Raw genomic sequence first — 24,994 nt, forward strand, 5'->3', positions numbered from 1 at the left:
TCTTTCTGTTCCCACTAATTGAGAAGCTCTCTACTAGAGCTTCAGACCCATATCTCCAGGGCCAAGGGTTCAAGACCTCCCACAGACCTTAATACCCAGCATTAAAAATTAAACATAATATTCTGTATGAGGTCTCACAAAAGACAGAGGCATCATTGCCTACTTTTTTCTTCTCTTTCTGTCTCTCCATATACCCTAGCATCCCTCTGGCTCACACCACTTTTAAATCACTTCTCATTCTGTCTATGTCCTTAGGGGCGTCCACTCAGTCATCTGCAAAAAGGCAAACATTTTTCCTTTCTCACCCATCTGCAATATCACTCACAAAGTTACTGAACAGAACAGTCCCCAGGAAAAATCCATTAGGCATGCTTCTTTCCATTTACTACTACACGCTGTTTTCTATCACTCAACCAGTTTCTAATCCAGTCCACTAGGGATGTGCATTCGTTTTCAACGAATGTGCAATCCGCAACTAATAAGTCCCCGTTCGTTTGATTTGTGGGTTCGCGAAATGCATGGCGATCCCCCACGAATGAAACATATATTAGTTTCATTCTTTTGGTTTGCAGTGCTTTCTTAGCAGCTGTTTGAAATAGGAGAATGCCATGTGGGAGTATCCATAGCAACAACCAGTCCTTTCCTGTGAGTCATAAGTGACCTCACAGCCCTTTCATAGAATGGGTCAGACAGGTTGGCAAGGAGACCAGAATGCCAACTTATCAGAGCGAAGCATTTTTCTAATTCAGCCAATCGCTGCTCTCAGTGCTCTGTGATGTTGTTCCTGCTGTATTTCTACCTTAAGCATGCGCCGCGCCACGTACTTTTTTCTTGGCTTTTCTCTGAGAAGGTTGTTGCTTTTGAGCTCTCTCCGAGTGTCTCAAATCTCCGAGTGCTATTGCTTGCTACTTTGATAGAATTTCCCATTGAAAAATATATTTGTTAGTTTTTGCTGCTGTGCCAGCCAGGCTTTTTTTACTGCACTTTTTTTTTATTGAACTCAGATTGTCTCTCTGTCTCTCCCAGTGAGACAAGCTGCCAGCAATGGAATTTTGCTACTGATCTTACACCCCTGGGGTAGGTTGCAGGCAGGGTATGGGTGGTATGGGTGGGAGAAAGTGTGAGAGTTGCAGTAGCTGTCTGGGAGTTGGCATTTTCAAACAACAAGCAGCATCACTAGGAATTGTGCTTGCTCAGGCTTCCAGTCTTTCTCTGGAGTTTCATTTTTTTGTGCACACACAGCAGTCTCAGTTGTAGTGTACAGCAAGGCACTGCACTGTGTGTGTGTGTGTGTAGTTTTCCACACTCACATATATTGGTACAGCGGTGTTCTTATACTCCAAATCCCCAATAGGCATCTGGAGTTTACATTTTTTTTTGTGCATATACAGCAGTCTCAGTTGTAGTGTACAGCAAGGCACTACACTGTGTGTGTGTGTGTGTAGTTTTCCACACTCACATATATTGGTACAGTGGTGTTCTTTTAATCCAAATCCCTAGTAGGCATCAAAACTACAGGGACCAGACTACCTCCACTCTGCCAGCCTGTCTTGCCCCTATCAACTTTCTGCCACTCTGCCTTGCTGCCATACACCAGATGACTCACTCTACTCCTTGTGGTGTTCTTGCCACTATCATGGTTCCTCAGTGTGTTGATGCTAGTCTTTCTGCTTCTTTGTCCCTTTATCGGTGCCTTGAGGTTTTTTCTGACACCCTTTCTGCTTGCTATGTTCCCCCTTCATTGTGCTGTAGGATGTTGATGCCACTTGTCTTGCCACTTTGCCTGTCGTGCTGCCTTCGAGGGTTCATGCAACTGTTATCGGTGCTCTCTTTTGAAGCTGTGATGTGTTTTTGACACTCTTGCTGCTGCTTTGCACCTCTGTTAAAGCACTCTTGCCACTCCTGGTAACCCTTTGCCCCTTTACAGAGCCTTAGGCTATTCATGCCACTTTGGTGCCACTTTGCCACAGTCTAAGTACCTTGGAGCTCTTTTCTTGTTCTGAAGTTTCATCAGAATTGATAAGAAAACCCCAATTCTGCAGCCAAACATAGGCTGCAAATACTTCTCCCATTGACTTTAATGGAAAACGAAAAGCAAATGAAACTAATAAACGAATTGGATTTTTCCACTATGAAACTAATGAAAAGAATTTGGGTCCCAGTGAAACAAAAAACGAAACGAAACAAATTTTTTCCTTCTACACATCCCTATAGTCCACTACCTTAAGGCTCAACCCCGAGCTTCTCAGTTTATTTATTTAGCTTACTGTGTGGGATAGTATTAAAGGCTTTGCTGAAACCCAAGTATATAACATTTACTTATTTAAAAATACTTACTTATAAAATGCCTACTTGACTCATTTTAGGTCACCTAAAGCACTGTAGAATAAACAGTTTAAAACCCAACAACACAAATAAATAAATAATGCAAATAAATTGCCAGTACCACTGAAAACAAGGCACATGGCCTTTATCTAGTTCTCTGGTTATGCAGTCAAAGAAATGTATGGGTTTGTTTGATATGATCTCTCTCAGGTAAAACCATGCTGCCTTGGATTCTGCAACCTGCTGGATTTGAGATACTTCACTAGCATTTTCTTCAGTGTATTCTCCATTCATTTTTCTAACACAGAGGTAAGACTGATCTGCCTGTAATTTTCTGCCTTTTCTCAGTCACCCCTTGTAATGAAGAGGGACATTCACCCTTCTCCGATTTCATGGAAGCACTTCCATCTCCAAATATCTATTGAGCAGATCTTTCAGTGGATCCACCAGAACCTCTCTGAGCAACCTTAATTTCCTAGAATGTATCCCATCCAGCCCCTTAGATTTGTCCATTTTTCAGCTTTGCTCTCTATGTACAAACCTGATGAAATGTGTGGCATCTACCTCACTGCCATATATACGTCTGTCAACAATCTGTGATCTTTCTCCAAATGCTTCTTCAGTGAATACTGAGCAGAAGTGTTTATTTAACTGTTCTGCTTTTGCCTTGTCTGTCACCCTTCACAAGTTTCTCCTTTCCTGCTCTTAGCCATTCCTTCTTTCACTGATATCTGAAAATAAGTCTTGTTGCCTCATTTTAATGCCTTAGTTATCTTTACTTCCAAACACATTGGCCATCCTGTCTACTTTCCTACTTTTTTCAGTTTTACCAGATATTCTTCATTGGGCTCCCTTTTCTGGGATTCCTTATACTTTGTAAAACATTTTTTGCCTTGCATTTTCAGCTACTTCATTGGAAAACGATACCCGTCTCTTCTTCTCATACTTTCATTTGCCTTCCCAACAAAGATTTGCTACCCTTATTATAGCTCCATTCACTTTAGCCCACTGTTGTTACCCTTCACAAACAACTTCCTACCCTGCCAGCACTTTCTTAAGGAACCCCTCCATTTTAAAAAAAGTTGATAGACCTTGAAGTTCAGGATTTCATCTTTTGTTTGACCCATCTCTGCTGTGGCTCTTATATTAAACCATAACATGTGATGATGATTATTGGAGATCAAGTGACATCCTATCTGAGCATTCGAAACCCTGTCTCCATTTATAAGTACTTGGTCCAACATTTCCTCCTCCCTCATGGGTTCCATTACTGTTTGCCAGAGGAGACCCTCTTGAAGGGAGTCTAGGATCACTCCATTTCTAAATGATTCTGCAGATGGGATAAGTCAAGCCACATCTGGCAGATTAAAATCTCCCACAACAGCTCCTCCCCCTTCAATTAAATCTTGTATCTGACTTTAATTAGATCTCTGACTAGACCTCTCTGTGCCAATGTAGATGTAAGAGACATCTCCCCTTTCTAAGGCAACCCATGGTGCCTTTTCCTTTCCCCATATCCTTTGCATTTCTGTTGCCTTCTCCTCCCCTTTTTCTGCCTACCTATAGCCCGGTAAGGCTAGATCGCAGACCTAAAACTCACTGAACCACATTCCTCAGATAAGCACAATATTTAGGTCTGCCTCTGCCTTTATTGTTTGCAAGTCTGGAATTGTATTACCTAGAATATGAATGTTTGTTCTTATAGCCTTTCAGGTATTCCTCCTTCCTTTCTCTTTACTCTAGATATCCTGAAACCTACCCCATTTGTTGTATGTATTCTTTTTTGGTAACCTTATGAAATATACACATTTTGTTTTTCACCACTAACTTTGTTTGTTGAGGGTAATTGCCCAACATAACCAGTTTCTGTCAGCCCCACCTCTCATCTAGTTGGGAGGTGCATTGAAAAAAATGCTCAGTTTGATTTATTATTTCAGTTTGAAACCATGATTTATTTTGTTCATTCCATGATTCAGTTTGTTCATTTTAAACAATTTTTTTTCATGCATTTGTGTCATTTGTTCATTCGTTTCCCATTAAAGTCAATGGGGGAAGCAATGCATCCTATTTTCCAATTTTGATGAAACTTGCAGATAGGCATCAGCAGCAGAGGAACAGAATTCCAAAAAACCACGCGGGCGCACATGGGTGCGTGTTTGCCAGCTCGTGCCCAGGGACAATGCCATTTTATAACATCCCTGTGCATGTGCGTGCATGGTATAGAATAGGCTGAGCGTGGGCACAAGTGTGCACAATTTTAAGTAGGCACAAGCCTATACATACAAATGCCACTTCTACTGCTAAAGTGGGGGGATTTTAGTAGACACATGTGCTGACACAATTACCAGTTTTCCCAGTTCGTTTCAAGTTCACTCAGGCAAACGATGTCTTCTAAACCCCCTAGTTTAATTGCCTTCCTTTTATCCTGTTAACCCTGACATTTAAAACCCTGCTCACCTCTTTACTATTTTTGTTTTCTGACTTATATACCATCCATAGTGGAAGTAAAGTTACATGGTAGGGGACCCCGGCGCGCGCTTGTGTGCATAAGTATGTGCGTGCTACTTTCATTTTAAAATCCAAGAATGCCCATGCCCTGCCCCAACCACGCCCATGCCTTTTCCCTCTTTCGGGAAAATGTATTTGTACGCATAGAGGCAAATATGTGCTGGCCCGACTTGTGCGCATATCACCTGGTTTTGGTGCACGCAAGGCTTTTCAAATCTACTTGTAAGAATGAGGCAAAGTGTCACCAAGAGTGGCATCAATGGGTGCAGAATGAACAGTGTCCTAAACAGAACAAATCACTGCGAGAAGGGCAAAGGAGCACCATAACAGTGACAAGAACATCCCAAGGTACTTAGAGAGGGTCAAATTGCACACACAACACTGGCATGAGAAGTAAGGGGCACCAACAACAGTAGCATGAACAATCCAAAGCAAAAGAGGAGCAGAGCGGTATCAACACTGACACAAACAGTCCAAGGCTTCAAAAGATAGGCAATGTGGGCTATCAACAGTGGCATGAACACCCAAAAGCAGCATGAAAGGGCAAAGCAGCATCGATAACAGTGGCAAAAATCCCAAGGCACCTAAAGAGAGCCAATTGGTACAAACAATAGTGGCATGAACAGCCCAAGGTGCCAAAAGAGAAGCAAATTGGCACCAAGAGTGGCATAAATACCTCAAGGTATAGAGTTGAGGGGTAAGGCAGCAAGAAGAGTGGCATCAAATCCCCAAGGCACAAAGTGAAAGTAAGGCAGCACACATACATGTCATGAATACCCCAAGGCACTGAGTGCAGGGCAAAAGGGTACCAGCAGTGTCAGGAGTTCTCAGGGGCACCATGAGAGGGCCAGGAGCAGGCTGGGCAGTAATGGTGGCAGAACAACACAGCATGGAGCTAAACCAGGAGACAGGCAGGGCACAAAGAGCAAATTGGTAGACATAGCAAGAGTAGCAGATGGATTCAACACAGCAAGTTTCTGAGGGCCAAAACTGTGGGCATTGGTTTATTTATTTATTTATTTGTATGTTTTATATATACCGAAGTTTGGCGCCGGCCTTCACTCCGGTTTACAGGTATAACAACAGTTTACATGAATAGTCAAAACGGTTTACATTAATAACTATGGGAGACGGCTCAGGCCTTCTCTCCGGAATCCAAGAATAACAACGGTTCACATGAACAGACAAACATTTTATATTAATAACTGTGGGAGAGGATATAACAAGGGTTTAATTCAATAATCTTGTTATGTACATTAATAACGAAAGGGGGGATGGATTTGTAGTTATAACAGCTAGCTTACTGGATTTCACAGCGAGGTGCTGTGTTGTGTAGCGTGTATCTTATAGGTGAAGAAGAAATAAAGCTACAGGATACAATAGGACCAACTGGTTCTCATGGTGAGTATAGGGTAGGTAGAGATTATATGGTGATCAAGAGCTTAACGGTCCACCCTACCCTACCCAATAACTGTGCACTCAGTCCTCCTGCCACTTGGAAATTTAGGGAGATTCAATAGAGGGAGGTTTATATCAATAACATGGCTTACCTATAATAGCAGGCCTGAGCCTGACATGACTAAGCCCAATGATTTTCTGGATAATGTTGTATTAATATTGCTGACCCCCCTCATTTGTAAGATACATTTGTTCCAATCACTTCTTTATACTTCAAAGGAAGAGTATGTCTCTTTCCATCCTGGAAGTTGCACTTACTGTAGGAGTGAAGACCAAAAGACCTTCACTTCAAAAGGACAGGCCACTTCAAAGGCAGATGTAGATGAGAGCCATAAAAACATAATGATAAATGGGACTGTCAAAGATCACGAGGCACACCGATTACATAAACACACACACACACACACACACGCACACTTTCCTGCTCTCTCTCTCTGTCTCTCCATTTCTCTGTCTGCTACAGATTTGTAACATATACAGCTAAGCTTATATCTCTTATATAAAATATTCTTATTATATAAATAACTGCTTTACTGTGTACCTTATTCTACTCTATTCACTGCCTCTGTAAAATGGACCTGGGACCTGGATTATTACTATTATTATTACTATTCATTATTATTATAGTGCCATCTGCATCATCTGCAGACAGTTATGATGCCCCAGGGGGAAATCCCCACCTATCTGCTTTCCAGAAACAAGTCATGAGGAACTGTTCTTTGTTTCACTAACCTTTGCAGCATTAAATAGGTAGAATTCTTTCTGGTGCCTACATCCTGAATGAGTCGAGGCAGAGATGCCCGGTGTCTTCCTGCTTCTCATGCAGCTGCTGCCTACCTTTCATGCTTTGATGAAAATACCCTACTATTTTCCAGCACCTCTCTGTCAGTTCCTTCAAGACTAAGCTGCCATATTCCTTCATGGACGCAGTAGGGATATGCTTTCATTTGAAATGGCATATGCATTGTTAACGACATTGTCTATATTATTTCATGTTATTTTTAAAAGAAAGGATGGAAAAAACACCAAATTTTATTTTTGTTCCTTTGCTTTTAGTACATACTATTTGCCAAAAAAAAAGAACCCCAATGAAATGGAATTTGTATGAGAACAATCCCAATTAATGCAATAAAACTATATTTTTGGCCAGCACACTCCTAGTCCCCAGGGAGCCCTTTACTGCCAGGTGCAGCGATGGATCTCCTCATCTCCCATTGCCTTTTTCATGTTTGCATCACTGTAATAAGAAAACCAGAAACAACACCATGCCTCTCCACTCTACTGCCAGACCTCCAACATCTTCCTTATTGCTCCTAAGATATTATTGAGCTATGGCTGATATCCATCACCTGGATGTGCGGCACAGCCCACCTGTACCCTGCTGATCCACTCCCACTGGACCTGCTACCCACCACTGCCTCAGGCAACTACCACCATTGTATTAGAGGTCAGCATGTGTAGTGTTCTGGCTGGTCCAGATGTCTCTGGTGAAATGAATGCTAGCACTCTCCACTTTGGCCAGCTGGGTCTGCATGTGAGAACAGCACTGAGAGTAGTGTGGGCATAATCTGTCTACCTTAATGATGTCTGGGAGGGCACTTTGTAAGTGGGGGCTAAGAGGGCCAGCAGCTGCTTAAATCCCACATTCTGCAAGATCACCCAAAGCTATCATTTTCCTGATATATCACGTCAACATCTTTGATGCTACCTGCCTCTTACAACCGGACAATGATGTGATAAAACGCTTCGTCAGTTCCAGGATGACTTGCCACTGACATGGTGTTGTGAGCTTGGAAGCTTCTTTTCTGTTAACCCACTGGAGGAAGAAGCCGGGTTTGTGGGTGTCAATTTGGGAAACAGACTCTTCTTTTCTCTGGCTTTCCTGCTGCTTCTGCTTTGAATGATAGATGGGATCCTTCACTGAATCTAACACTAACTGGTGTTATTTTTTTTAAATGATGCTGCCTGTCATTGTTAAATGGCTGTTTTTTCTACTCATGGCCTTACAAGAAAGAATATATTTAAAAATAATTAAAAAAAAAAAGAATGCATTTTGCAAAACGCTGATCCATTCTAACTCTAAAGTGTTTCTCAACCTTTAATTCTTGTAGGATCTTCTCTCCCTCTCTGGATGCTTAGATGCAACTGCTGGGGTTGAAGTTAGGGATGTGCAGAGGGACGCCATACGTTGCATTCGGGATTCAGATTCGTCAGGGGCAGATTCGTTGCATTTGGCCGTATGGCGCTCCGATACCTTAATACGTCGATTTCTATTCGTTCCCTCGCTAAAATTAAATTAACTACAACCCCCCACCCTCCTTACCTCCCCTCCCCCAAGACTTACCAAAACTCCCTGGTGGTCCAGCGGGGGTCCGGGAGCGACTTCCTGCACTCAGACCGTCGGCTGCCAGTAATCAAAATGGCGCCGATAGCCTTTGCCCATACTATGTCACAGGGGCTACCGGTGTCATTGGTCAGCCCCTGTCACATGGTAGGAGCACAAGATGGTGCTGATGGCCATGTGACAGGGGCTGACCAATGGCACCGGTAGCCCCTGTGACATAGTAGGTCAAAGGCTATCGGTGCCATTTTGAAACCGGGACCGAGGGTGTGAGTGCAGGGGATGGCTCCCAGACCCCCCGCTGGACCACCAGGGAGTTTTGGTAAGTCTCGGGGGGGTCAGGAGGGTGGGGGGTTTGTTTAAATTGGTTTATTTAGGCTGCCGAATAATTCGGCGAAGATTCGTATATTCATGGGGAATCGCGATACGTTTCGCTTCCCCACGAATACAATTAATATGGCCACATCCGTTGCAGATTGCCAATACGTAGGGACCGAATGCACACCCCTAGCTGAAATAGAGAGCAAACCAGGAGGGAAAAGACCAGAGGCTGCTCTTACACTCTTCAGTACCTGCTTTTACTGGGGAGTGCTCCTTTGTCCCATCAGTTTCAGCTTCTCCCCTACTTCAGCTGCTCATTAGAGGACAGCCTGCTGGCAATTCGACTCCCCAAACCTCCTCAGCTAGTGGAAGTCCATTACCCTCTGAGGGCAAGAATCCCTCACGTGGTTCATTGAATCAATACTTTCTCCAAGTATCTGCTGCAGACACTGCTCAGGAGCAATCGGGAGGGATCATTGTGCTTTATGTATTTATTTTCAGATTTATAAACCTCCTTTCCCCATGAGGCTACAAAGCAGTGAACTGCTTTTGGGAGCTACATGCCTAGTGCCCTGTCCCTCTACTGCTGATGCCACCATCCACTGATTCTGCCTGTGCCTGCTCCTGAACAGAAGGGAACAGAGATGAAAGTGAGAGCAAACAACTGATACTCTTTAGCTGGAGCTTCATATTACCCAACCCTGCCTGTGGTCTCCCTCTGTGAAAAAAAAAAAAATATCTTTATCTTGGGTGGGGGATTCCTGGTCTTCTCACTGCTATCATCAGTAGTGCTATTTGTATTTGCCCCAGGTCCCTTTGGAGGAAAAGCCTCTTCTCTTCCTCTCCCATTGTTTGTGTTACCAATGCTACTGCCACATCTGCCTTTTGCCTCCTGTGGCATAATGGGATCTGACACAATTATTCAGTCACTAAAAGTGGCTAGGGGATTTATTGTTACATCGAATATAATGTTCTGTATTACTGCACACCAGTACTAGTGTAGTGTGGAGGCACACACAGACACCAGAACAGGTAGCCCACGTAGTCTCTTTTGTTAAAAAGCATGCCACACACAGGGCTGGTGAACCTTCAGTCTTAGGCCCCTCCACCTTACACACCTGCCTAATGCCGGCAGATCTGGCATAGCATCCTCCTCTCACTCTCCTCTAACCCTTTTGCCAAGTCTTGCATCCCTTCCCTTTGACCCCTATCCACAGTGCTCGGCATCCTTTTTCTCCTTCAACCCATCCAGTTTCCTCTGTTTCTTCTTCTTCCCTCAGCATCCTCCTGTTTCTCTCCTTCACACCCTGCTCAGCACACCATCACCCCAAACTCTTTCCCCCCATTAGGCAGTGTCCATCATCCCCTCTCTCTCCACCTGTCCAGAATCCACTCTCTTTCTCTCTTGCCAACTTTCACCTGCCCAGCACCCTTTCTTTCTACATAACTTCCCAATCCAGCCAGCTTCATCTTTGTCACCACCCTCCACATCTACTCCGCATCCATTCCCTTCTCTCTTGTCATGCTGTGCCTTAAAAGTGGATAGATAGCACCTGGAGGATTCTGGGGGTTTTTCCATCCCCCAAGATATTTACACCCTTGGCGACTGCCTAGTTCACCTATTGGAACATAAGAACATGCCATACTGGGTCAGACCAAGGGTCCATCAAGCCCAGCATCCTGTTTCCAACAGTGGCCAATCCAGGCCATAAGAACCTGGCAAGTACCCAAAAACTAAGTCTATTCCATGTTAACGTTGCTAGTAATAGCAGTGGCTATTTTCTAAGTCAACTTAATTAATACCAGTTCCGAAGATGGTTTTCAGGGGTGGTGAGTCAGTCGAACTGAACAAAATCACTGTGAACCTGGAAGATGTAGTAGGCCAGATTGACAAACTAAATAGTAGCAAATCACCTGGACCAGATGGTATGCATCCTAGGGTACTGAAGGAATAAAAAATGAAATTTCTGATCTATTAGTTAAAATTTGTAACCTGGTGGCCACTGTAACCCCAATATTTAAAAAAGGCTCCAGGCACGATCTGGGTAACTATAGACCAGTGAGCCTAACTTCAGTGATGGGAAAAATAGTGGAAACTATTCTCAAGCTCAAGATCGTAGAGCATATAGAAAGACATGATTTAATGGAACACAGTCAACACGGATTTACCCAAGGGAAGTCTTGCCTAACAAATCTGCTTCATTTTTTTGAAGGGGTTAATAAACATGTGGATAAAGGTGAACCGGTAGATGTAGTGTATTTGGATTTTCAGAAGGTGTTTGACAAAGTCCCTCATGAGAGGCTTCTATGAAAACTAAAAAGTCATGGGATAGGAGGCGATGTCCTTTCGTGGATTACAAACTGGTTAAAAGACAGGAAACAGAGAGTAGGATTAAATGGTCAATTTTCTCAGTGGAAAAGGCAAAAGAATGGAGTGCCTCAGGGATCTGTACTTGGACCGGTGCTTTTCAATATATATATAAATGATCTGGAAAGGAATACGACGAGTGAGGTTATCAAATTTGTGGATGATACAAAATTATTTAGAGTAGTTAAATCACAAGCAGACTGTGATACATTACAGGAGGACCTTGCAAGACTGGAAGATTGGGCATCCAAATGGCAGATGAAATTTAATGTGGACAAGTGCAAGGTGTTGCATATAGGGAAAAATAACTCTTGCTGTAGTTACACGATGTTAGGTTCCATATTGGGAGCTACCACCCAGGAAAAAGATCTAGGCATCTAGTGGATAATACTTTAAAATTGTCGGCTCAGTGTGCTGCAGCAGTCAAAAAAGCAAACAGAATGTTAGGAATTATTAGGAAGAGAATGGTTAATAAAACGGAAAATGTCATAATGCCTCTATATCGCTCCATGGTGAGACCACACCTTGAATACTGTGTACAATTCTGGTCACCACATCTCAAAAAAGATATAGTTGCGATGGAGAAGGTATAGAAAAGGGCAACCAAAATGATAAAGGGGATGGAACAGCTCCCCTATGAGGAAAGGCTGAAGAGGTTAGGGCTGTTCAGCTAGGAGAAGAGATGGCTGAGGGGGGATATGATAGAGGTCTTTAAGATCATGAGAGGTCTTGAACGAGTAGATGTGACTCGGTTATTTACACTTTCGAATAATAGAAGGACTAGGGGGCATTCCATGAAGTTAGCAACTAGCACATTTAAGACTAATCGGAGAAAATTCTTTTTCACTCAACACACAATAAAACTCTGGAATTTGTTGCCAGAGGATGTGGTTAGTGCAGTTAGTGTAGCTGGATTCAAAAAAGGTTTGGATAAGTTCTTGGAGGATAAGTCCATTAACAGCTAATAATTAAGTTTACTTAGGGAACAGCCACTGCTAAATTGCATCAGTATCATGGGATCTTCTTAGTGTTTGGATAATTGCCAGGTTCTTGTTAGAGATGTGAATCAGAACCGGAATCGGTTCAGTTCTAGTTCCGATTCAAATCTTAGCCTCTTAAAAATGGCGCGGGCATGGCTGGCACCATCTTTAAAGATGGCTCCGGCCATCCAGTGCTCCTTCCATGTGACAGGGGCCGGCCAATGGCACGGATACCCTGTCACATGGTAAGGGCAAAGGGCCATCGGCATCATTTTTATTAGTGGCAGCTGATGGCCCGAGAGCGGGAGATCGCTCCAGGCGCCCCCACTGGACCACCAGGTAATGTTAAAACATTTTTTGGGGGGTCGGGAGGGTGGGGGAGGCTAAGGGGTTAGTTTTAAAGGGTCGGGGTGGGTTTTTATTTATTGGGCCATCGGCGCCATTTTTATTAGTGGCAGCCAACAGCCAGAGAACGGGTGATCGGTCCCGGGGCTTCCACTGGACCACCAGGTGATTTTAAAATGTTTTGGTAGGGTTTGGGAGGGTGGGGGAAGGTAAGGGATTAGTTTTAAAGGGTCAGGGTGGGTTTAGGGGTTATTTTGGTGTGCCGGTTTTCCCGCCCTCCCCTCAAATAACTCACGTTAGTGGACACAAACCCGATTAACGATTTTTCATGATAAATCGGGGAAATTTCTATTGTATCGCACTCTTTAACGATTTTTGATGATTTAAAAAATATCGGACGATATTTTAAATCGTCAAAAAATGATTCACATCCCTAGTTCTTGTGGCCTGGTTTGGCCTCTATTGGAAACAGGATGCATGGCAATTTCTTATGTTCTTATGTTCTAATGGACTTCTCCTCCAAGAACTTATCCAATCCTTTTTTAAACACAACTATACTAACTGCACTAACCACATCCTCTGGCAACAAATTCCAGAGTTTAATTGTGCATTGAGTAAAAAAGAACTTTCTCCGATTAGTTTTAAATGTGCCACATGCTAACTTCATGGAGTGCCCCCTAGTCTTTCTATTATCCAAAAGAGTAAATAACCGATTCACATCTACCCATTCTAGACCTCTCATGATTTTAAACACCTCTATCATATCCCCCCTCAACCGTCTCTTCTCCAAGCTGAAAAGTCCTAAAGGAAAGTCTTTAGTCTTTCCTTATAGGGGAGCTGTTCCATTCCCCTTATCATTTTGGTAGCCCAGCCATGGTCACACATCTGCTTGCTATGACTGCAGAATTTCAATAGTAACTGACAAAATATATGGAAAAAGAGACATCACTTACGGTAGTCAGTGATTCCTTTCTTCATATACAGAAAGTCAAAGAGAACAAAGAAATGAAAGGCTACTGTTTTACCTGTTCATTGCAGTGGTTATTGGTTAGAGACACTGCAGCTGTTAAAAAAAAAAAACATACAGATTTCTCTCTGCACATCATGTGCACACAAAGAGAGACATACTCTTATTCCTACATGTTGAATGATACTGAGTTACTTTAACAGCGAACAGATAGAAAATTGCAGTGTCTCTTCTCACCTAGTGATCAGGGGCGGATTGCAGGAACATATCGGCCCGGGGGATTTTTTTCAAAACTGGCCCATAGGGTATCTTACGCGGCCCGCAGATCTCTCTTCTTGCTGTGGCAGGATGGGCTATGCCATGGTCCGCAGGTCCTCTTCAGCGACTCTGCAGATCTCTCTTCAGGCACAACCCACAGGCCTCACTTCCAGCATGGCTTCATCAGCTCTGCTGCAATCTTAGACCTGTTCTCAGGCCACAACAGCCCCTCTCATGATCTTTGGCGGGAAGCTTTATTAAAAAAAAACAAAAAAAAAAACCACTTGATGGGAGCGATTGGCCCACCGGGGGAAGCCTGATTCCTCAATAGGCCAATCCACCCCTGCTAGTAACACTGTGTGACCAGAGGAAACACAGCCCATCTTGCTTTGAGATTCTCCTTCCTTTCCTTCCTAATTTTTAGTTTTGCATGTTTTTCTTTGGCCCTGAGAAAGAGCTTCAGAATTACCAGCTCTCTGTCTGAAATCCAGCAGAGAACTGAGGAAACAAAATAATGACAGCTGAAAGTTGCATATTGCTTTCAGATTCAGGTTTTAAAAAAAATGAGGAGCACATTGTCAGTCGATGCAGGTGCCACCTGTGATAGGCTGGTTAAAAAAAATGGTCTTAACTTTACTTGATCCTGCTCCATCCTTGAAAGTATCTCTGTTCTGTCTAGCTTCAGTGGCTTGCCTTGAGTAAAATCGCGGGGACGTAATAATAATGCCCGCGGATGAAATCAATATGAAATAAAATCGAGAAACAATCCCTTGAAACCTGGAGTACCGGAATACAAACCTGATATCAGAGAAGTCCCTGAGGCAGCTGAGACGTGAAATATGATCACGTTGGACCAAGCTCTGCTATCTCCTCAAGAGGAATACTCGAACTCATACTGAATAGAGCTGAACTGAGCTGCTCCATTTAAGGGAAGTACCTAACATTGGCAAATAGCAAATGCTTTTTAATATAATTTAAAAAAAGAAAAAATATGTTTTTGAGTGTTGGACAGTACACAACCAATGATTAAAAATGGCCCTTTAGCAGTTCAATAATGGAGCAGTAATGCCCAATAATACTGCAGGGCATTATGAAGGTCGTCTACAAAATACATAAGAAATTCATGAATGTTGGGATTCTAATATAGTTCTTATAGTTAATTTAAAGGCAATTCTGTATTGACGTCATCTTGAATATAAAATTTCTAAGCATACCATTGGTGGGGGTAGGAGTGACCAAGGATTGCTTTTGCCTTGTGAAGAAAAGGAAAAATATGACAAGAGGATTCAGGAAGGTGGTTAGAGATCAGAGGGAATGCCCAGGAGGGCTTTTCTAAATATATATTTTTTGTGTGTTGGTGAAATTTGAAAACAAAACCAATGAAAATAATGACTTTAATTTTTTTTTCCTTCTGATTAGTGAACTGAAACAAAACAGGAAATTTTTGGTTAAACTGTCCCATTTCATTTTAAATGAATGCACATTGCTAATGTTTTACCAAGTAAGATTGTCAATGACAGAAGGAATGAGGTGGATTTCATATTGCCCAGGGTTATATTGTTGAGGTTAATGAAGGATTGTACAGGATACTAACAATCAACCTGCAAGTTAACTCATTTCCAATGAATATTGCAAGGAAAATGTAATCTTTGTGTCCTGAATTATTTCGTATTTTATTTTTATATTTTCCAGAATCACAACTGAAGAGAAGTAGCAAATCAAGACAGCTTACTTTGAAGTCATGAATCCATCTGGTCTCAGCATTCCAACTCCAGGCACATATGGACAGGAAAACTCTTCATTCATCTGGCAAGGGAGTACCCTGGCCAATCAGACCATAGATGTCAGCCTGGGTGCTAACTTGCGAAGCATCCTGATCCCTCTAGTATATCTCATCGTGTGCGTGGTTGGTCTGAGTGGGAACACGCTAGTGATCTATGTAGTTCTGCGCTACTCTGTAACAGAGTCAGTCACTAATGTATATATCCTCAATCTGGCCTTGGCAGATGAGCTCTTTATGCTGGGGCTTCCTTTTCTGGCTGTACAAAATGCCCTTTCCTATTGGCCATTTGGCTCCCTCATGTGCCGACTTGTCATGACAGTAGATGGTATCAATCAGTTCACTAGCATCTTCTGCCTCACTGTAATGAGTGTCGACCGCTATCTTGCTGTGGTGCACCCAGTGAAGTCTTCAAAATGGCGGAGGCCCCAAGTGGCAAAGATGGTCAATGCTACAGTATGGGTACTTTCCTTCCTGGTAGTGCTACCAGTGGTCATTTTTTCTGATGTACCTAAGGGGAAGAAAACCTGCTATATTGAATGGCCAGAGCCATCCTCTGTTTGGAAGGCTAGCTTTATCATCTATACAGCCACTCTGGGTTTTTTTGGGCCCCTCCTTGTCATTTGCCTCTGCTATTTGCTCATCATCATTAAGTTCAAGTCATCTGGCAAGAAGGTTCAGGCCACATCCTCCAAACGTAAGAAGTCAGAGCAGAAGGTCACCCGTATGGTGGTCATTGTAGTTGTGGTCTTTGTCCTCTGTTGGCTACCATTCTACATCCTGAATATCATCAATGTAGTACACACCTTGCCTGAGGAGCCTTCATTGTTTGGGCTCTATTTCTTTGTTGTTGTCCTTTCCTATGCTAACAGCTGTGCCAACCCTGTCATATATGGCTTCCTCTCATCTCGATTCAAGCAAGGTTTCCGCAGGGTGCTGCTACGCTCGTCACGGCGGGTGGAGAATGAAGAGATAACCTACCCACAACAGGAGGATAAGGAACGGCAGGGGAATGAAATGACTGAGGTCAGCAAGATTTCCCAAAATGGGAATGGACAGGAACATTCTATGATAGGTGAGAGCAAGCAAAAGACACTTCCTGAGGAGCTTATGAGTCTGGAAAAAACAAACATGTTGGAAATCAGTTATTTATGAGAAATTAAAAACAAACAAACCGTAAAGGAATTCTTTACACAGATTTTTCACAAGAGAGCAAGACAGATCAGGGGCATCAGAGATTGACTCTGTGGACCATAAGCCACTGGCTTTTAAGTCTGATGCACACATTAGAAGTCGGATCCTGAGCTGGGAGGAAGGAGATCAGCAGCAGTTGGCTGCTGCTGGAAAGGGGTAAAAAAAACCCAAACAGGTTAGGATATCATTGCTGGCACAGTATAAGGGAAGAATGAACACAGAGACTGAACTCCTTATACCTTAGAAAAGGGATCTCTGGGAGGAAAAGTCTCCATTGCATCAGTGTGTATAGAAGGAGCAAGCCAGGACTGAATGAATGTATTGCATCCCCCTCTTGTAACCATCATTGTTACTAACCACACGGCCTGGAGGGATTATACATTTATAGACCTGAGTAATTACCATTGTTGAAAACTGTGGAGCCAGTGATGTGTGCAAACCTGAATATTTGATGACTCTGACTCAGAGTCCAGAAACTCGACTTCATATCTCCAGCAAGTTCTGAGCTGTTTCTGGGTCCCAGGAGGAACAAGGACAGGCAGCATCTGCTGGGATAGCTCATGTCATTCGGGCAACTGAAAGAAAACGTTGTGGCCTTCCTGCTTCTAAAAGGACAGTGTGAGGTGCCAGTCCAGAAGCAGCAAGAGTGACAGCACAGCATAAACCCAGGTGTAGCAGCCACATGGGAACAATTAGAGACTTCTAGTCACAGTCCCCATAACTGCTATTCTCCTCCTATTCTTCCCATTTGAAAAAGAAAGCACATCACAGGGAGAAGAGGCAGAGGAAAAGCTGTGGGGTCCATTAGCACTGCCCTGGTCTTGCTCCTCAGTCATTAAAGCAGAGCCCATGTGGGTGACCGGGCTGAGTAATGCTGGAAAGGGGGCTGAGATAAGGAGCAATAAGGAGAGAGGCTGAAAAAGGAAAGAAATAATAGAAACTGAAGAACTGTAAGAGAAACTGGAGGGAGAGACTGGGAATTAAGAAAGGGTGAGATGAGGGAGATTAGGTAGATATGAGCAGGAAAGATGGGAGAGCTTATGCCACGGAGGGGACATATGAGGGAATTTAGGAAGATGGGAGTGGGAGAAATGAGAGAGAAAAGTGAGGGAGGTTTGGTGGATGTGAGAGGGAGATATGGGAGGATTGGGGACTGAGAGGAAGAGAAAGGGTAGACTGGGGAGCTGAGATAGATGGAAAGAAAGGTAGTAAAGGGAATGTGTGAAGAGGAAGGAGACAGAAGGTGAGAGATGATGTAGGAGAGAAGGCCAGATGACAGCAGTCATGGAAGGGAGAGATACTCAAAAGAAGAACAAAAAGAGGAGTAAAGGACATGGGACACAGGAAAAAGACAGGCAAGAGAGAGAAAAATGTGGAGTGGTATTGAAGAGATATTGAACAAAAATTAAAAACAGAATGTAAAAAAGATGGGAGGAGAAATAACGAAAAGCTAAAGACAGTAGCAGAAACAAAAAGAAATACAAAGAAGAAATTACATAAGGAAAAATGAATAAAGTATAGACTGAAAAGGTCAAAATGAAGAAAAATGCAAGCAAGAAGGGATGAATGGAAACGAAGAAGCAGGTCCAAGAATCAATAAAACAATGGCAGCAGAGAACAAGAAGATGTATAAACATGAAAAATAAGACCAAGAAACTCAAAAGGTTTAAAACAACGAGTATACCGTATATTAAAAAGTATTATCATGTTACATAGCAAAATCAGATGGTGAGGAGGAGAACAAAGTGACTGAGTGTACACACGTGATCCATCAGACCATGGGAAGGGGTATTTTCAATGCTTGTGCTCTTGTGGGTTTTCTTTTTATTCCCCGTAATTAAGAAACTATAATTGTGTACAGTAATGTACATGAATGTAAATATGCACAGCCCCTTGCTACTTGCATTCAGATCAAACCTCATGTATGATCCCAGGATTCAGGACTCAGCTGAGGGCAGAGTGAAAGAGGAAGAAGACGACGCCCCAGAGCACAAGTCGTCAAGGATGGACCCTTGGTCTGGCCAGAATGAGACTTCTTATGTTGTTAACTCGGAGACTGATTATTGGGGGAAGGGTTGGGGGAGGGGGGAAGGAGAGTGGGTGGGGTTGGGCCTGGTGGGAGCGTGCTAGGGGTCATCGCTGCAGGGAGGGAAGGGAAGAAGAGAGCATGTGTGTGTGGATTAATATCTATGTGTGTTCGTGTGTGGGGGGGGTGGAGGGTTGGAAGAGATAAAATTGATATGCATTCCTCCTCTCCCCCCCCCCTCCAGTTATCAATGGCAATCTGAGTGACCACGACTTAAAAGTTCAATGGTGTGTAGACCAGGAGTGTCAAACTGCAATCCTGGAGGTCTGCAAACTGGTCTAGTTTTAAGCATACCCCTAATAAATATGCATGTGATATATTTGCATACAAAGGAGATCATGCATGCAACTGTATCTCACATATATTCATTTTGGATATCCTGAAAACGTGATCAGTTTATTTCATTTAATTATTTATTTTATTTATTCCGTTTTATGTTCCTCCAATTCCAAATCCAAGGCAGATTACAGCTTTTACATTCATAAATTCATCACATAATGCATAAAAATAAACATTATATATTAAAACCATTAATAAAATCAACACAACATATAAAATAAACTTTGTGACCCTCCAGGGTTGCAGTTTGACACCTCTGGTTTAGAGTTTTGGACAATCACTCTCTGATGATGTCATGAACAGAGAAAAAATGTTTGAGCTTCACAAGCCATTGTCATTGTGCCAAAACAGAGTGAAAAAGAAAAGCAGGTGACTTTAAAACAACTGAGCAAATTTGACCTAGAAATCAGAGATAAGCTTCCCAATGTCATAGACAACACAATGGCCTCATTTTTGTATAGTAATTTTATCAGTTTAGATATTTTCCATTTCCTGGTTAATTTATTGTAATTGGTTGACCTCTATCTAAGGAAATTCATTTTTCTTCCCACCCCACCTCCATCTGGATACCAAGCAACCTTTCTCTTGCTGCTTTCCATTTTATGTTTCCAACAAATGAAATGTTGAAAAGAATTACATAAAAGGAATAAATGTCAGCCCGTTTATCTATGCATTCATATGTAGACAAAACAGCTCTACAAAAAAGAATGGGAAATCACCAAATTTGGCATGCAAGAAAAAAAATGTGAATATCTTAGTCGAGTTTAAAAACCAGAAAGATTAGATCAGTATTTTCAGAAAACCGAGCCTCCCAAAAAAAATTACCTTTGCTTTCTATGGGAAATGGTTAGAGCCGTAGAATGTTGACCACCACTCCATTCTAAAAGGCCCCCTCGCCCTTCCTGCAGTTTGGCCCATACCAACCCAGGCAGACAGATACGGAAAAAGAACTGAAGCAGCTGGTGACAGATGGCACCAAAAGACACTTTCAAAGCAACCTTTAAAGTCTTACACACTGCAGATCCCCACCCACATCCACCCCCACAATATACACAAAAAAAACACAGCCCCTCATACGCACCCTACACATTTCTACACCTTCATACCCACTCACTGCTATACTCCCACACATATAACCCATACACATACTCCCATGGCCACACACCCCACACCCACCACCCACACCTATGTACTTCTGCACCCCCCCTCCACACACAAACCTACCACACCCTCTCACACACATCCCAAATCCCCATATACCCCCAGTCACCTGCCATCCCAGCATACACCAATGACCCTATGTTACTCTACCCGTTTGCTCCTCTTCCCTCTCACATACTCCCACACCCACCCCACATTCCTGTACCCCCACACACAAAGCACAACAATACACTCCTAGGTGAACCACACACCTACCACAATACATTTACAACTCACATGCTTTTAAAATCACACTCACATACTCCTGTACACAAATCTACAATGAACACATTCCTATATCCCTACACACCTTGCACACACTTACACACACACCCTCCACCACGGTCGTCAAACTTATCCACCATAAACACCCACACTTCCCATTCCCCCACCACAACTCATCGCCCCTACACACTCATCTCTTCTACAAATCTATGTTGGAAAGCATTCCTGAAGTCATGCCTCCACTTTCCCTATTAGTTATGGTTTACAGCAGCATGCCAATCACTAATTCAACCATTTCAGTTATGACTTACAATTACAGTAGGGCCACAGAAGCAGCTAGGGGATATATGTACTCTGGTATCCCTGAGCTGTATGGTTTTTATGGGGAAGGGAGAGGATAAGGAATTGCAAAACCTAAAGACTGATACTCCACTTTCAATGCATATCTAGCATAGCTCTCTGCTTCAACTGCAGGGGGAAGAGGAAAAGAGGATTTATATACAGACAACAACCAACAAGAACTGAATTACATAGTCTGGGTAAACAAATAATTATGGGTGTAGCTTGCTTGTTACGGCGGTTACTACCCCAAATCAATTAAGCCTGATACTTCACTTGGCATACATATCCAGCGCAACTCACTGCTTCAACGGCAGGGGGGAATAAAGAAAAGAGGAATTATATTCAGACAACAACCAACAAGGACTGAATGGCACAGGCTAGGTAAATAAGTGTGGGAGTAGCTTGCTTATTGCAGTAGTTACTACCCCTAACCAATTAAGCTAGATACTTCACTTAGATGCAGCTCCAGCACTGCTCTCTACATCAATGGCAGGGGTGGAAGGTAACTAGAACCAAAAAGTTACTAATAAGGGCCAAGAGTAACAGATAGGTATGAGAAAAATAAAAAGAAAAGTGTGAAAGCTTGCTGGGCAGACTGGATGGGCCATTTGGTCTTCTTCTGCGGTCATTTCTATGTTTCTAAAGGAAAGTTTTTGCCCAAACTACATGTTTCTATTTACTTTCTCCCACTTTCCAGCTATGATATTGATAATAGGGGTGTGCATTCGTATTGAACATAAATGTAAAATGCTACTTTTTTTTTTTTTAACTTAAAAAAGTGATGAGACATAAACGATCGGATTTCCAACTTATTCAACATAGCTATGTTGAATAAGTTGGAAATCGCGATTGTTGATCCAAAATAAAAATTTAAACCCCTCACCTTCCTTAATCCCCCCCCCAAAGACTTACCACAACTCCCTGGTGATCCAGCGAGGAGTGAGGACGCCATTTCTGAAAGCCTTTCCGAGGAGCACTTGACGTCGGCGCCACGTCGGAGTGACACGGCGTCACGTGATTCCCCGCGGGTTCGCGCCGGAACGCTCGTTCGGCCCAAAAGGAACTTTTGGCCAGCTTGGGGGTGTCAGGAGGCCCCCCCAAGCTGGCCAAAAGTTCCTTTTGGGCCGAACGAGCGTTCCGGCGCGAACCTGCGGGGAATCACCTGACGCCGCGTCACTCCGACGTGACGCCGACGTCACGTGCTCCTTGCAAAGTTGGTCAGAAATGGCGTCCTGACCCCGCTGAACCACCAGGGAGTTGTGGTAAGTCTTGGGGGGGGGGGGGATTAAGGAGGGTGAGGGGTTTAAATTTTTATTTGCACATATGGACATATACTCAACTCATTGAATTCTGTTTATGTCCATATTGACCGCAAATGGGACCCCCTTTGGACATATGGACATATGAACTTAAACTTTTGTTCTGCACATCCCTAATTGATAAGGTCCCTAATGAGTGGGCAAGATAAAGGCTCCTTCCAGAGCCCACCTCTGTGACCCTCTTAATCCAGTCAACAGGTTCTGCTATATGAGCAGAATGCAATATTTTCACTCATTGTTAATCGGAATTTTATTGTAGTAATATACAGTTAATTTTTAGGTATTTTATTGATTATTTTATTTGTATTTGTTTTACAGTTTCTTAGGTATGTTATACTAATATTGTTTTATGTTGGATGTGAATGTTTTACCATGTACACTGATATAATATGCTTTGAATACCGTATAAAAAAGTGAATAAATAAAATAAATAAATTACGGGCTTGAAATACTGTCTACCCTGTGCTCCCAACTGCAAAGTTGAAATTTAGGTTTAACCTAAAATCAAACAATGCTCAGTTAACAGTCAGCTCCACTTGCCCAAGTGGTAATTTCTCAGTGAGCATGTGACTAGGCCAGCAAAGACTTCAATACTCATCCAGAGGACAAAGTCATTGCCACACATTGCCAACATTTGAGAGTGCTTTAAAGGAGATGCAGTTAGAGAAAAAAAGAGAGATGTCTTATTTTCTCAACGACATGCATTGGAATCAGAAAGAAATCCTAGAAAAATAGTACATTTGTTGTAACAAAAAATAGGGAGCTTACTTCCCAATCAGGGAGAGTTGCCAGCTCAGCATCGCTGCTGTCCAGTCCTGTAGCAGGCCCTATTATTTTCCTTGCTATGATGTTAGAAAGCTGGCATAGACATCTGTGCCATGTGTAAATAGTGATTTCTATTCATGTATTTACATTTCTTCTAATGTTTCAGCGAATAAAGAGTTTAAACATACTCAACTTCTTTTATGATAAAGTGTATAGTCTGGCTGTATGGATTAGACTGCAATTGATTTAAAAAAAAAAAGTTGTAAGAATGAGGGCAGATCAGAGACAGTGTTAAAAAGATTTAAGGCAGTTTAACACTGCCATTCTTAAAAACAAAACCATATAGATATGGTTATTGGGGAAGAGCCAACATGGTTTTAGCAAAGGGAAGTCATGCCTGACCAATATTTTTAGATTTATTTGAAGATATAAACATGTAGATAAAGGTGACCAAGTTGATCTAGAGTATTTGGATTTTCAGAAGACATCTGACAAAGTCCCCCTCAGAAAATTACAAAGTCATGGGATAGAAGGCATCCTAGCTCCTGCTTCTGCTGGGTGCCTACCACAGCCTGGTGCCTCTGAGCTTTGTTTTCTCTCTCTCCACCCCCCCCCCCCCCCCACCTCGAGTTGTGCTAGCTATCAATGCACAGGAGGCAGGCTTCTTGCAATGGAAAGGAGGCTCTGGAATGAAAGGTCATCAGATGAGGGTGAAAGTGCATTGACTCAGGATTAATCTAAAGAAATATTTGTTTACAGAGAGAGTGGTGGATGTATAGAACAGCCTCCCAGTAGCATGGGGTGGGGAGGGGGGGGAGAGATGGAGTCAGTTGATTGGCTGATGTAGAAGCAAGAAATGGAAGAAGGTAAGCCAAGTAGAGCATCCTCTGCCCCTCTCCCTCTCACCTCCTCTGCTACTGTGCTATAGGGCTGTAGAAGGCAGGACAGACGAGTCACTCAGTCTCATCTAACTGGCTGCAGGCAACCAGGAATTGGTCCTTGAAAATTGGAGGGTTGCCAATGTAATGCCAATTTTTAAAAAGGGACCCAAGGGTGATCCAGGAAATTACAGACAGGTGAGTCTGACATCTGTGCCAGGCAAAATGGTAGAAACTATCCTAAAGAAAAATAATTGCTGAACATATAGATAAGCAGAGTTTAATGAGATAAAGCCAACATGGATTTAGCTAAGGGAAGTCTTGCCTCACAAATTTGCTACATTTTTTTGAGGGTGTAAATAAATATGTAGATAAAGTGAGTCAGTTGATATAGTGTATCTGGAGTTCCAGAAAGCATTTGGCAAAGTCCCTCATGAAAGACTTAGGAAATTAGAAAGTCATGGGAAAGGTGGCAGTGTCCTATTGTTGATTGCCAACTAGTTAGAAGATAAAAATTGCAAAGCTTGGAGCCTGGGAATGCAAATGGAAAATGAAATTTAATGTGGACAAGTGCAAAGTGATTCACTTAGGGAAGAGTAACCCAAATTATTGCTACAAAATCCAAGGTTCCACATTAGGAGTCAGTCACCACTCAGGAAAAAGATCTAGGTGTGATTGTTGAAACTATGTTGAAATCTTCTGCTCATTGTGCAGCAGCAACCAAGAAAGCAAATAGAATGCTAGGGATTATTAGGAAAGGAATGGAGAATAAAACAGAGAATATCATTATGCCTATGTATCATTCCATGGTGAGACCTCATCTTGAGTATTGTGTTCAATTTTGGTCACCTCAAGAAAGATATAGAACAATTAGAAAAAGTACAGAGAAGGGCAAGATGATAAAGGGGTTGGAACAATTCCCCTATGAAGAAAGGCTAAAGACTTTAGGACTCTTAAGCTTGGAGAAGAGATGGCTGAGGGGAGATATGATAGAG

General features: G+C 42.7%; 1 protein-coding gene across 1 annotated transcript in view; it reads left to right on the forward strand.

The window, feature by feature from the left end:
• SSTR3 (somatostatin receptor 3) overlaps positions 1–18,905 on the forward strand; it is a 74,764-nt gene extending 55,859 nt beyond the window's left edge. Inside the window, exon 3 of the mRNA XM_029590059.1 lies at positions 15,564–18,905. Coding sequence (XP_029445919.1) covers positions 15,613–16,806 — 1,194 coding nt within the window. The 5' untranslated portion in view covers positions 15,564–15,612 and the 3' untranslated portion in view covers positions 16,807–18,905. The remainder of the gene's footprint in view (positions 1–15,563) is intronic.
• The last annotated feature ends 6,089 nt before the right edge of the window (positions 18,906–24,994 follow it).

Source organism: Rhinatrema bivittatum, chromosome 2, assembly GCF_901001135.1.
Source record: "Rhinatrema bivittatum chromosome 2, aRhiBiv1.1, whole genome shotgun sequence".
Classification (NCBI taxonomy): Eukaryota; Metazoa; Chordata; class Amphibia; order Gymnophiona; family Rhinatrematidae; genus Rhinatrema; species Rhinatrema bivittatum.